At 39.3% G+C, this 14,435-nt stretch overlaps 1 protein-coding gene across 1 annotated transcript in view; it reads left to right on the top strand.

The window, feature by feature from the left end:
- LOC135223478 (uncharacterized) overlaps positions 1-12,535 on the top strand; it is a 152,891-nt gene extending 140,356 nt beyond the window's left edge. Inside the window, 9 exon segments of the mRNA XM_064261906.1 lie at positions 464-680; positions 2,598-2,777; positions 3,573-3,791; positions 4,361-4,558; positions 4,905-5,016; positions 6,859-6,992; positions 8,569-8,816; positions 10,309-10,505; positions 11,119-12,535. Coding sequence (XP_064117976.1) covers positions 464-680; positions 2,598-2,777; positions 3,573-3,791; positions 4,361-4,558; positions 4,905-5,016; positions 6,859-6,992; positions 8,569-8,816; positions 10,309-10,505; positions 11,119-11,294 — 1,681 coding nt within the window. The 3' untranslated portion in view covers positions 11,295-12,535.
- Positions 12,536-14,435: the final 1,900 nt, after the last annotated feature.

The following is a 14,435-nucleotide window of genomic DNA, read 5'->3' as shown; positions in this document are numbered from 1 at the left end:
AATATTATTGATTATTATTATTATTAGCGTTGTTACGTAACTACCTGATGTTTTTATTATTAGTATTATTATTAGCGTTTTTACGTAACTACCGGATGTTTTTTCTTCATAAACATTATTATTATTATTATTATTATTATTAGTTATTATTATTATTATTATTATTATTATTATTATTATTATTATTATTATTGTTGTTGATAGGTATTATTATTTCCTGCCGGGTTGATGTTTGGTCTTCATCCTCTACCATTATTATTATTATTATTATTTATTATTATTTATTATTATTATTATTATCTTATTATTATTTATTATTATTATTATTATTATATTCATTATTATTATTATTATTATTATTATTATTATTATTGTTGTTGCCGTTGATAGGTACATATCTACCTGATGTTTGTCTTCATCCTATACATTATTATTATTTTATTATTATTATTATTAATTGCAGATTGAGCGAGGGCCTGGCGCCAGAAGCGCGCTCGGAATCAGGCGTGCGGGAGTACCACCGGTGGTTTTCCAGAGGCGTCATGAGGTGGCTGGAGCTGGCCATCTTCCGAGCGCAGGACATGATCAAGAAGGCCGTCGAGTTGGACAGCTTCGAGCCAGTCGACGACTTCTGCGATTTCAGCTCGTCGGCGACCGACACCACGGGCATATTCCACGACGTAAGAGCCTAGAGTGAAGATGTGCCTTACTATAATATAGGATTTTCCACTTTGGTGAATGTTAGGAATAGGTATTTCTGATGTGGTATTTAGGATGTGCCTTACTATAATATAGGATTTTCCACTTTTGTAGATGTTAGGAATAGATTTTTCTGATGTGGTATTTATGACTTTCGTAGATGTTAGGAATAGATTTTTCTGATGTGGTATTTAGGATGTGCCGTACTCTAATAAAGATTTTTTTCATTTTGGTGAATGTTAGAAATTAGTATTTCTGATGTGGTATTTAGGCCGTATTTTACTATAATATAGGTTTTTTAATTTTGGTGAATGTTAGGAATCCATAGTTCTATATATATATATATATATATATATATATATATATATATATATATATATATATTACAATGAGAGGCAGTAATGACAGTGAAGATGTGTCGTATAGCTGTTATAGGTGAGTCTCTTGTTCAAATCTCTTATTTTTAACACCATTAACTTCTGCTGATTGCTGGCTGGCAATTTTGTGTTTCTGCATTGAACTGAGTGTCTAAACAGAGGTCATTAAGCACTGGGACCTATGAGGTCATTCAGCCCTGAAAGGAAAATTGAGAGTAAGAGGTTTGAAAGGTGTAACAGGAGGAAAACCTCAAAGCAGTTGCACTACGAAACAATTGTTAGGAGAGGGTGGAAAGTCAGATGGAAGAAAGAGAATATGAACGGAGGTACAGTCAAAGAAATGAAAGGGGTTGCAGCTAGGAGCCGAAGGGGCGGAGCAAAGAACTTTAAAGTAATGCCTGCCGTGCACCGCATACGGGTATGCTTAGATTATATTCTCAAACCGTGTCTGAATTCATAGTTGTAACCCCTGAATGATTCATATCACTGCAGTTATTTGTATTAACGATTACATCCGTCATTAGTTACCAGAATCCCTTTGATAAAAATGACAAGATTAGCTTCAGGAAGCATGACCTACTACACATTAGTAATCACTGTCTAGCTTTAAATTAATAATAAATGTCTATATTCACATCATTTATCAGCTTCAAGGCTCGCATTTGTAATCAGTGGTTACATTTACACGTGTTATCCGGGTTTGCATTTACACTTGCAAGCAGCGCCTGTGTTTAAAATGACAATCAGTGTCCTCCGTAGTGGGGTAGTGCCGCCAGTGCACCTCGCGTGGTGCCCTGTAGGCATTACTCAAGGGTTTTTGTAGCGTCCCACCGGCCCATAGTTGCAACCGCTTTCATTCCTCTTACTATACCTCCGTTCATACTCTCTTTCTTCCATCTGACTTTCCACCCTCTCTAACAGTTCTTTATTCGTGTAACTAGACGGTTTCCCTCCTGTGACACCTTTCAAGCCATCTTACTGTCAATTTCCTTTTCAGCTGAATGGTCTCATAGATCCCAGCGCTAGTTCCTCGTTGGACGAGTGGTTTTTGCGCTCGGCTACCAATCCGGTGGTCCGAAGTTCGATTCTCGGCTCGACCAACGTTGAATCAGAGAAATTTATTTCTGGTGATAGAAATTCATTTCTCGATAAAATGTGGTTGGGATCCCACAATAAGCTGTGGGTCCCGTTGCTAGGTGACCAATTGCTTCCTAGCCTCGTCAAAATATCTAATCCTTCGGACCAGCCCTAGGAGAGCTGTTAATCAACTCAGTGGTCTGGTTAAACTAAGATAAACTTTGATCCTAGCGCTTGGCCATTGCTATTCTACAGTCAGAGTCCAATTGGTTCTTCCAGGTTAAGATTTGGTGGCTGAAGCTGATGTGGCCAGACCCCGAACACAGTGCTGTTAATCAACTCAATGGTCTGGTTAAACTAAGATAAACTTTGATCCCAGCGCTTGGCCATAAGCCTAAATTCTATATACAATGCTATTCTACAGAGTCCAATTGGTTCTTCCAGGTTAAGATTTGGTGGCTGAAGCTGATGTGGCCAGACCCAGAGCACAGTGCTGTTCTCCTGGCAAAGATTCTGGAGGACATCTGCTCCTGCGCCACAACTTACTCGGACCTTCTGAGAGCCAAAGTTGATAAAATGTTCCACAGACAAGCGAGCACCGACCGCGTCTTCATCACTCAGCAGGTACAGTCATTATGTCTGGTTTGTCTCTGTTATTGTTGTCATCGACACTTTTTGTAAGTGGTCAGATTTGATTTGAGCAGCCATATATGTGATGGGGTGCCTGTGACATAAAATCGTTACAGTATTGTGATTGACATTATTAAGTACAACCAGCCAGCCAGCTGACCCATTTTTTGGTCACACAAGGTGTTGACCACTTTAAATTTAAGCTGTGAGGTCAGAGGTTGACTTCGTGAATTTGCTTGAAACCCAAAGTTGACGAGTTGAATGCAACTGAATAAATGTAAAGTTCATTATTTTTCCAATAGTGGTCATATTTTGTCATTTAAGATAACTTGGTGAACTCGAGACGTACTAAATTCTGCAGTCTGGTAGCTTTATAAATAGCCAGAGAGTGAACAGACAATAAATTCAACTCCCATTCTTTTTCCTCGAGGCACACACTGTTTTGAATGACAGCGGAAAATCTTGAAAGCCTTGCCCGAAGTCTAAATAAACAATTGTTTCTCTCATGTAGTTTATGAAAAACAAAATTATTTTTAGTCATGCTTTAGAATATGGTCCTCAGCTCCAAAATCGTGTAGCATCATAGCCATCTTGTGTTATAGTCTAGAGATTTTCAACCACCAAATAACTGTAAGTTCATAGGCAGACACTGAACAGGCAATGAATTTCACTATGATTCTTTCCATCCCTCTGGACATACTTTGATTGGAATAATCTCGAAGAAACTAGAGATTCTTTCTTGGGACGTAAATAGAGTTAATTACCAATATGTTCTCTCACTACTCTTAGATCTGCGTCGGTCTGAATAACATCGAGAGAGTAAGGAGAGAACTGACGGGGCTACCAGGCCACTTTGGCTTTGATGCCACTCTGGAGGAGATCAGGAGAGCCAGCAACGGAGAGGGAGCCGCGTCGCAGCTGGAGGCGACGGTTGAGAGACTCATCGTCAGTGCCACTGAAAACATGGAGGCCAAAGTCAACGAGTTCATCGAAGCTGTCATAGCTAGGGTAAGGGTCTCAATTATTCTGCTTTTTGCCACTGCGATGAAGAATTCCAGTTGGACTGAATGCCAGAAACGTCGTCATGTTTGAACCATTCATTCGCTAAGAGCCTGACGGGTACCAGAGAAATTCTTTTGTACAAATACTTTGATGGCATCAGTGAAAAGTATTGTCAGAACCGTTGGACTGATAATGCCGAAGTATTTTTTTCTATATAAACATTATGATGACATCAATAAAAAGTCCTGATAGGACCATTTAATTGCACAGACACTAACAGTGCCATAGTAATTTTCCTATGTCAGTTTTGTGATTGCTTCAATAAAAAGTCTTGTAAGGATCATTTTATTCGCAAAGAGGCTAACAGTGCCACAGTGAATCATTTAATTGGCAAAGAGAATGAAAGTGACACTAAGTGGTTTTCTTCCTGTTACACCTTTTGGACCATTTTACCGTCAATTTCCGTTTCAGCGCTGAATGACCTCGTAGGTCCTAGTACTTGGCTATTGGTCTAAAGTCTGTTTTCCAATCCATTCCAATTCAAACACTTTCTGTTACTGTCTTTCGCAACGCAGCTCAAACCAACGCTGGACAGAGCGCTGCAAGAAGCCTGCGAGATCCAGAGCGAAGGTCCTCTCCTGGAACAGGTGCTGGATCCAGCCATCCAGCTCCTTCACAATCACCTCCACACCTCGAACTTCCAGAGGTTCTTATGGTACCTCTGGGAGGTTATCATTTCGCTGTTTAGTGAAACCGTGGACAGAAATATTGAGGTAATACTTGGTTATTGGTGGTTTTGCTTTTTTCTGTTTATATATAGTGTCTTTGACGTTTATTTCTCACTAAATAAATAATTCTAGTTTTGCACCAGAATATGGTTTTATTTCTCAATCACGGCAACTGTTTATTTAGCAGTTTTACTATAGATGTAAACTCAGTACTTTAATTGTTAATTAGGAGCGTTAAACTTACATTTAATTGTTTGGCGTCGAAGGCCACTTTTCATTTGTAACCATAAGCAAAACACGAACATTGCCCCGTCAACAGTTATGCTTAGGAAATGTCTGTATTCATGTAACTTCCAATTTCTGAATATGATCATTTTTTCCTCCCCCCCAGAGGAGGAAGGCTTCTTTCTTCAAAGGCGTCTATGATCTCTTAGAAGCCTCCCTCAAGTTCTTCAGCCCCGACGAAGGGATTGGCCTTGACCCTGAAGAGGCCCGTACCAAGGGTAAGCATTTTGAGTGAACATAGTCGTAGTAATGTCGCTGTGAGAACATTTCATTGCACCTTGGAAATCTAACTGCAAAATGAGTTGACAAAAATTGTTCTCAGTAGGATTTTCTGTCTCTGCCTTATCTCTAGAAGAAGACTTTCAGTATTATTATTGTTATTATTATTATTATTATTATTATTATTATTATTATTATTATTATTATTATTATTATTATTATTGTTTTTTTTTTTTTTTTTTTTTTTTTTTTTTTTTTTTTTTTTTTTTTTTTTTTTGTTTTTTTTTTTGTTTTTTTTTTTTTTTTTTTTTTTTTTTTTTGCTCTATCACAGTCCTCCAATTCGACTGGGTGGTATTTATAGTGTGGGGTTCCGGGTTGCATCCTGCCTCCTTAGGAGTCCATCACTCTTCTTACTATGTGTGCCGTTTCTAGGATCACACTCTTCTGCATGAGGCCCGGAGCTACTTCAGCCTCTAGTTTTTCTAGATTCCTTTTCAGGGATCTGGGGATCGTGCCTAGTGCTCCTATGATTATGGGTACGATTTCCACTGGCATATCCCATATCCTTCTTATTTCTATTTTCAGATCTTGATACTTATCCAATTTTTCCCTCTCTTTCTCTTCAACTCTGGTGTCCCATGGTATTGCGACATCAATGAGTGATACTTTCTTCTTGACCTTGTCAATCAACGTCACGTCTGGTCTGTTTGCACGTATCACCCTATCCGTTCTGATACCATAGTCCCTCCAGGATCTTTGCCTGATCGTTTTCTATCACTCCTTCAGGTTGGTGCTCGTACCACTTATTACTGCAAGGTAGGTGATGTTTCTTGCACAGGCTCCAGTGGAGGGCTTTTGCTACTGAATCATGCCTCTTTTTGTACTGGTTCTGTGCAAGTGCCGGGCATTCACTTGCTATGTGGTTTATGGTTTCACTTTTCGTATTGCACTTCCTACATATGGGAGAGATGTTATTTCCGTCTATCGTACTTTGAACATATCTGGTTCTTAGGGCCTGATCTTGTGCCGCTGTTATCATTCCTTCAGTTTCCTTCTTTAGCTCTCCCCTCTGTAGCCATTGCCAATTGTCATCGCTGGCTAGTTCTTTAGTCTGTCTCATGTATTGTCATGCATTGGTTTGTTGTGCCAGTCCTCTGTTCTTTCTGTCTTTCTCCTGTCTCTGTATATTTCTGGGTCTTCGTCTGCTTTTATTAGTCCTTCTTCCCAAGCACTCTTTAGCCACTCGTCTTCACTGGTTTTCAGATATTGCCCCAGTGCTCTGTTTTCGATGTTGACGCAGTCCTCTATACTTAGTAGTCCTCTCCCTCCTTCCTTTCGTGTTATGTATAGTCTGTCTGTATTTGCTCTTGGGTGTAGTGCTTTGTGTATTGTCATATGTTTCCTGGTTTTCTGATCTATGCTGCGGAGTTCTGCCTTCGTCCATTCCACTATTCCTGCGCTGTATCTGATTACTTGGCACTGCCCATGTGTTTTATGGCTTTTATCATATTTCCGCGTTGAGTTTTGACTTGAGTATCGCCTTGAGTCTCTGCATATATTGTTATTGTTATTATTATTATTATTATTATTATTATTATTATTATTATTATTATTATTATTATTATTATTATTATTATTTTTATTATTATTATTATTGAAAATCTAACTACATAGTAAGTTGACAATGTTGAAGATAGATACAAAAATTGTCCTCAGCAGGATTTTCAGTCAAGATTTATTTTATTACTACCTTATGTCTAGAAGAGGAGTTTCATTATTATTATTATTATTATTATTATTATTATTATTATTATTATTATTATTATTATTATTATTTCAGAATACGCCGAGTTGCTGGATTTCCTTGACAGCCTACGGATGTCGACGGAGTCTCTGATTGCAAAGTATTACCAAGAACGACACGATGAGCAGAGTGAAGCGTCGATGCCAACGAAAGCTCAACTAGTAGTCAAGGTATGATTCGTTTAATGTAGAATATTTGAATTGTTTTGAACGACTTACACCACTTAAGCTTAGACCAGAGCAAAATATATAGAATTTAGGCCTTAGGCCAAACCCTGGGACCTATGAGGTTCCTTCTGCGCTGAGGGGGGAAATTAGCAGTCAGTAAGAAGTTTTGAAAGGTGTAACAGGAGGAAAGCCTCACAGGTCCGCTCTGAAACAAATGTTAGAAAGGGGTGTAAAGTTAGATGGAAGAAAGAATACGAACGGAGGAACAGTTAAAGGAATGATAGAGCTAGCAGTTAAAGACCAAATGGATGCTACAAAGACCCCATAAGTAATGTTTACAGTGCACCGCGTAAGGTGCACTGACGGCATTACCCCCCCTCTGGGGACTTAAACTTAGAAACCACTTCTAGGTTAATTCATTGCCCCCAGTCGACCTGGCTGTGAATGGGTGCTGCCATCTGCTGATGCGAAGAAAGATGTGTGAGGCTTGCAGCTTCATCCCTAAAATCTTACAGTGCGACAAATACAAATGCGATCATTTTAATTTAGTGTTCACATGGCTTTGAATGCATTTCATTACAAGAGCACCTTGGCCATACCGCTACATAAGAGTTGTTCTTGAATGATTGTGAGTTAGGAAGATAATAGATTAAGGGGTGACTCAGGTCCTGTCTAACTACGTGACTGATATTTTTTGGTAATTATGATAGTGAGACCAACACTTTATCACCAAGAACAGCAAAATGAATTACCAGAGAATGATTGATAAGATGTAAAAAGTTGTAACAATAACTTAGATAAAAAAAAAAAAAAAACTGTGCCTGGTTTGGAAACATTTTCAGTAACAAGAACAAGAAATCCTCATTTTCTTTATTGCATATCCTGTAGTTGTGAGTGTCGCCTGCAATATTTCTCCGTGAATGATCAGTGTAACTAACCATAAAAGTTTCCTTTCTTTATTCGTGGATGTTTGAAGTGTAAACTTGACTCTGCTGACCTCTGGGTAGAACAACGTGACTCCACTCTGTGAAAAAAAAATTAAAGAAAAAAAAAAATAATAATAATAATAATAATAATATATTTTATTGAATGTAATTGCTGCTACATTGCCATTCAGCTTAAAGTAATCTTTCTCTTTTCTTCTGATGTCGTCTAAATTAAATAAAATATGCTTTGCTTAAATGAAGGGTTACTATAGTAAATTCACATCAACCGCTCATTGGATGTCTAGGCCAGTCCCTTACGACGCTCCTGGTTGGCTGTTGATAAGCCAGTCACAGGGATGGAAACTCTGTCTCTCTCTCGAGTTCACATGGGTAGGATCTATGTCCCACCGCTCCTAAGGGATACCTCTTTCAAAAGCATCCCTCAGGAGAGGTAGGACCATACATCCTGCCTATGTGAACACTTGAGAGAGACTGAGAGTTCCCAGCCCTGTGACTGGCTTATCAACGACATCCAATCAGGAGCGTCGTAAGGGACTGGCCTAGACATCCAATGCACGGTAGATGTGATTCTACTATACCAATAGATAATAAAAATTATAATAATAGTTATAATTCAATTATCCTGCTTCCAGATGTTGTTCACCCGTCCCGGGAAGCTGCTGGTGGAGGTGATCATGGCTCGCGACATGGTCACGGAGAGCGACAGCACCAGCATCAGCTCGAGGGGCGGCGGACTCCACCACAACTTCCACAACCAACCGGTTGACTCCTACGTCAAGGTCCAGCTAGTTCCTCAGGAGTGGTTCCCCGCGGCCCAAGTCCGCAAGACGAAGACTCAACGAAAGGCCGACCCTGCCGTTTACGAGGAAACCTTTGAATAGTGAGTAAAAAATTCTTCGAGTTTCTATGACGTGACCGCTCAGGTTTCTATGACATGGCACCTTGGGTTTCTATTACAAGACCACTCAGGTTTCTATGACATGACACCTCGGGTTTCTATTACAAGACCACTCAGGTTTCTATGACATGGCACCTTGGGTTTCTATTACAAGACCACTCAGGTTTCTATTACATGACACCTCGGGTTTCTATTACGTGAGAACTCCGTTTCGGTGACATGTCATAGAAACCCGAGGTGTCATGTAATAGAAACCTGAGTGGTCTCGTCATAGAAACCCGAGCTGCCTTGTAATTGAATCCCAAGGTCTCATGCAAAATAAATCGGAGTAGTCTTTTAATAGAAACCTGAGTCCATGTACTGTACGTAGTATTAATAGGAACCCGAGGTGTCATATAGTAGACACCCGAGTTGTCTCGTAATAGACACCTGAGTTTTCTTGTAAGAGAAACAAATCTTAGTTTAATGCAAAGTCATTTAAAATTAATATTTGATTAATAATTCGAGGCTTCTCCGTGCTGAGAAGTGTGTAAATATTTTAGGGATAAACGTTGATCACACGCTTTAGCTAACAACACTTTCTAGCTAACAACCTTAAACCACTTAGATTTAGAGAAACAGTTTCAAGGACGATTTCCTGTTTTCATATGAGTTAATCGCAGTATTCAGTAGATGTTAGCATCCGTCATTAGCATAAGGCTGCATGTACTGTGTGGTAAATGAAATTTGACATTTTAAAGAAAGAACTCATTCCCTATCCACGGAGGCCCAGAATATTAAGTCACTTTCAGCGTGCAAATCAGCTGTTATCTCTCATTCGTGGAATGGAATATAGAATTTAGGACAAAGGCCAAGCGCTGGGACCTATGAGTCATCCAGCGCTGAAGGGCAAATTGAGAGTAAACATTATTTTAAAAGTTGTAAGAGAAGGAGAACCTCAAACCAGTTGCACTATCAAACAATTATTAGGTAGGTGGACAGTAAGATGGAGGAAAAATAATATGAATGGAGGTATAGTAAAAGAAAAGACACGGGGTGCAGCTTGGGACCGAAGGGAAGCTGCAAAATACCTTAAGTAAGGCCTATAGTAGATTCACATCAGCCGTGCAGCCGATGTCTACACCAGTCCCTTACAACGCTGTCGATTGGCTGTTGATAAGCCAATCACAGGCCTGGAAACTCACAGTCTTTCGAGAAAGTTCACATAGGCAGGATGTATGTTCCACCTCTTCTGAGGTATACGCCTTTCAAAAGTATCCCTCAGGAGAGGTGGAATATACATCCTGCCTATGTGAACTCTCTCGAGAGACTGAGAGTTTTTTCAGCCCTGTGATTGGCCTATCAACAGCCAATCGGGAGCGTCGTAAGGGACTGGCCTAGTCATGAGATGGACGGTTGATGTTTTATCTACTGTAGGAGGGTTGTTTATTATGTGACTTCCAGAACTACATTGGTGTAAATCTTTCCTTCGCAGTGATATGAGCAAAAACGACGACGGAGTTCGCGCTGGCTTACTCCTCTTCACCCTCAAAGACTACAACCTGGGGAGATCGAACACCTTCATTGGAGAAGCAGTGGTGCCTCTCTCTGACCTTCCTTGTGTCGACTCGTCACAGGTCCACACTGTCCCTAACACTTATCTTAAGATGACCATTCCTGGTCTTGATATGGGTAAGTTCATGAGTGTAAGGGTTGAAGTCGTATTTGTGTTTCATGTATGTGCAATGTGAACTTGGTTTAACCAGAAGTTCTGTGGAAGAAGAAGGTTAGGGAAACTAAAATGGAATTGTTCCTTTTTACTGCACAGTAGGCAGTAGCACCTCAATTCAATACACTTTGGGTGGCTGGCTTTTTGATTTAGTAATAAAGTCTATTAATAACAAAGTCCCCATATTATGGCCTGCACTGGAATATTTTGTAGATGTCTTACAGTCAACAGCAATCCCACATATAGTCCCTAACCCAACTAACCTGTATTTTACATCTAACACTCGGTTCAAGACATTTTTCTTAAAATGGACTACATCTAAAACGTTAATGTAACAAAAAATATTCATCATAATGTTGCTGCTGTGTACAGAATTTCACTAAGTTGAGGTGTCGCTCATATAGTTTGCGTTTCGTATTTGTTTAATTGTATCCTCCTAACTCTTTGATCATTTGGCAGAATGTCTTATTGAAGAGTATGTGTTCACTTCAAAATCTCGGTTCCCAATGTTCAGACTTTATGATTGTGTTTGATCACTGATCGCCAAAAACTAATCGTGTACTCCTTCCTCTTCAGGTTACAAGTCCCTGCGAGCCCTCCAAAGACGCACCGGAGACAAAGTCGCCTCTTCCTTCCTGAAGAAGGTCTCCAAGCGTCTGCCGGAGACGAGGCTCAAAACTCCACAGAAACAGGACGACGAAAGAAGCAGACCGCGGAGTCCCAACTTAATAGACAGATTTAAATTCACTTGAGACAGAGAACGATGAGTACAGTGTCGTCTGTAATTGGGGTTGTCCAGTACCATGACGTAGAAAGCATCAGGTCATTCCTTTGACAGTCTTCGTCTGCAAGGCTGCATCTCTGAGATGTGGTCATCTTGCAGATTTCATAGCTGTGCTGTGTCTCTGAATTAGGGTGAACTGTAGGTGAATTGATGCAAAAATACTCTGTAATACTGCGAAGAAGAAAACCTTACGGAAAATCAGATACGCTAAGATAATGTACTCATCTTGAACACCACATCTGTGCATTACATACTAAAGGCTTACTCAAGACAAGGAAATAACAATGCATTACAAAGATAATTTCATCCCTGTGATCCTCTGTACATAGAATCCAGCTCTCTGGCCCAACTCTGAACTGAATGGCTGTGATCCCTGTTATGACTTGGGTGTTTGCTGCTCAGATTTTTTTTCTTTTTTGTACATACCCGAGAATACGAGAAAGAATCTTTGTTTAAGAATACCTTTGTGGTGTAAGAAAGGAAAGCTATTGCTCTTTTTTTTAATGTATGCCATGCTTCTGTTACCCCTTATTGTCGAGGTATCCCACCTGTAACCAGTTGTAACCAGTTTTCTAAAGAAAAACAGGCTGCTCCATTGTTAAAATTCTCTCTTATTTTGTTTAAATGAAAGTTGAAGGAATTTTTATTTTGTTTTGGATGGTGTAAGAAAAGTGTTGAATATTCATTACTTTTTTTTAGGCGTTTTGAATTAGGATGTGATAGCTAGCAATTAGCTGTATATATTCTTGTTACCTGTATTGAATGATTCTCACGAAATCATGACGAATATTTTCAGACGAACAGAGGCATACTTTTGTAAATCTCCCTTTTACCTATATTGTACAAAGCAAAAGACGATCACCTCAGGACTACGCCCGTAAAAACTGTGTATCCTTCTGCTTCTCCGATTGCTCAACTTGCAACCACATGCATCGCATATGCGGCTACTGCATCTGCTGGAGTTGCGTCCTGAGGCAAGATGGTTCCTAACTCCAGGGAACACAGAGGGTGCTGGTATTGCAGGAGAACACTCGCGAGAGCTCTGGGGAAGTCTGCTTGTTCATTACTGTGACTAGATATCGAATTTTGTCAGCTCTCGTGGTAAATAGCCGACAAGATCGTGAATGACAGACTCGGCCAGTATTACCAAGTTGCCAGTAATAATTTGTGTAGTTTATTATTATATATATATTATATATATATATATATATATCTATATATATATATATATATATATATATATATATATATATATTATATATATATATATATAAACTTCGCCATGGCGAAAAATAAAATTAATAGTTCTGTATTTAAGGTGCAATGTGAGAATTTCTTCATATATAGTACCAGAGCTCTCTGTGGGTGTTTCCTCAATGCAATAATCAAACGAATAACCAGAGTGTACTTTTTCAAAGGAATACGGTCCTTCCAAAAGTGCCCCGTTTTTTTGTCTTATATCTAAAAAAAAAAAGGAGTCATTGTACGGTAGGTAATGCTCGTTAGTATCTTAGGTTTTTCAACTAGTCATTCTGTAAATGCACTTTCGGTTTTTTTTTCTCTCTCTCTCTGTTCTCTCTATTCTACTATTCAGAAACAGTTATTGAATTGTTTTATATTGTGTATAAATAATAAATATTTATGGTATATCCCTTGTGTTCTTAATCCATACCAGTCTTCCTCCAATGGGAAGAATTACCTGTGCTACTCTGACTAGTTATCTAAGCGTCACCCACTCCGAGGTGTTAGTACTAAACACCTTATGGTAAAATGTAAAAGTAGGGGGCCGCACGAAGATATCGTTTATTAATATAATAATTTGTCAACCACACAGCACAGAAACGTGAATATAATTCTTTGATCCCCCGGGGGGCTAGTGTGAGTCTATGATGGTCCAAGGAGCTCCCGCCATGTTTTTATTACTAGCACCTGCGTAGATAAGTAGCCTCAGCGGTATTAGCGTCCCACCTCGGTGGCCGCGGGTTCGATTCTCGGCCATTCCATTGAGGAGTGAGAGATGTGTATTTCTGGTGATAGAAGTTCACTCTCGACGTTGGTCCTGTTGCCGAATAACCACTGGTTCCATGCAACGTAAGAGCACCATACAAACAAACCAAAGTAGCACTGAATTGCCAATTTTCTGGATAGATTCTATGAAATCTCTGGTACCGAATAACCTAATGGTTTCAGTGTCAGGTTGTGGGACAAACCATCCAATCAAATCATATAAATTCCATAAAACCTTTAAGAGAGGAAAGATGAAAAGGATCCATTAGTAGTGTGTTTATGCAATCGCGCCATTCAAAGTCAACGACAACAAAGAACGGCTTGGACAGGTTCAGAGTCCATGCGTTACTGGAAGTTACGATAAAACCTTGGCAGATGGTTAAAGGTAGCACAGTAGCTGTACGACTGTACGACTCATTGTAAACCTGCAGGTGAAACCCAGAGAAGCAAATCTTTAAGTAGTGTATAATTAAAATCAGAAAGATATGTGTTGTTTATGAAAACATCGAAGAAATCCATCCAATTTTTAAATATCTCCCCATTATTATGGTATATTGATCCTCGTCATATCCCTGTAAGTATAAATACTTTTATTCTACGATTTTCACTTTTCAGTTGCTGGAGCCATGGCTCATAACCAAAATGGAGCCTTGCCAAGATCGAAAGGAAAATAAAATTTAATTGCCAGCAACGTTTAAACTAACACCACCACCATTAACGCTTTTGTGTCATACTTTCCCTTTACTGGCCGGAGTTAGAGTGACGTTAGACCCATAATGGGTGCACGTTTCATATGCGTCCTAACGATCGAAAATCCAGTGAGAATTAACTCAACAGTTTGTTTGCTTGAGTCCAGGAGAATGTAACAATGAATGAGAAAATTGCAGATTTGATAAGAGAACGAAAGTATTAGTTTTACCGAAAAGTTAGACCACGGTGTATTTAGAAGAGGTCTGGTAGCATGCAGAAAAGTTGAACCCCGGGTCTGGTCAGTACTAGAGGGGTGACCATAAAAAAAAGTTACAAGATTACGTATATACATATATACTATATATATATATATATATATATGTATGTATGTATACGTCTATATTTATACAGT

This window comes from Macrobrachium nipponense, chromosome 10 (genome assembly GCF_015104395.2).
Source record: "Macrobrachium nipponense isolate FS-2020 chromosome 10, ASM1510439v2, whole genome shotgun sequence".
Taxonomy (NCBI): domain Eukaryota; kingdom Metazoa; phylum Arthropoda; class Malacostraca; order Decapoda; family Palaemonidae; genus Macrobrachium; species Macrobrachium nipponense.
This window is presented reverse-complemented; position numbering and strand designations above follow the sequence as displayed.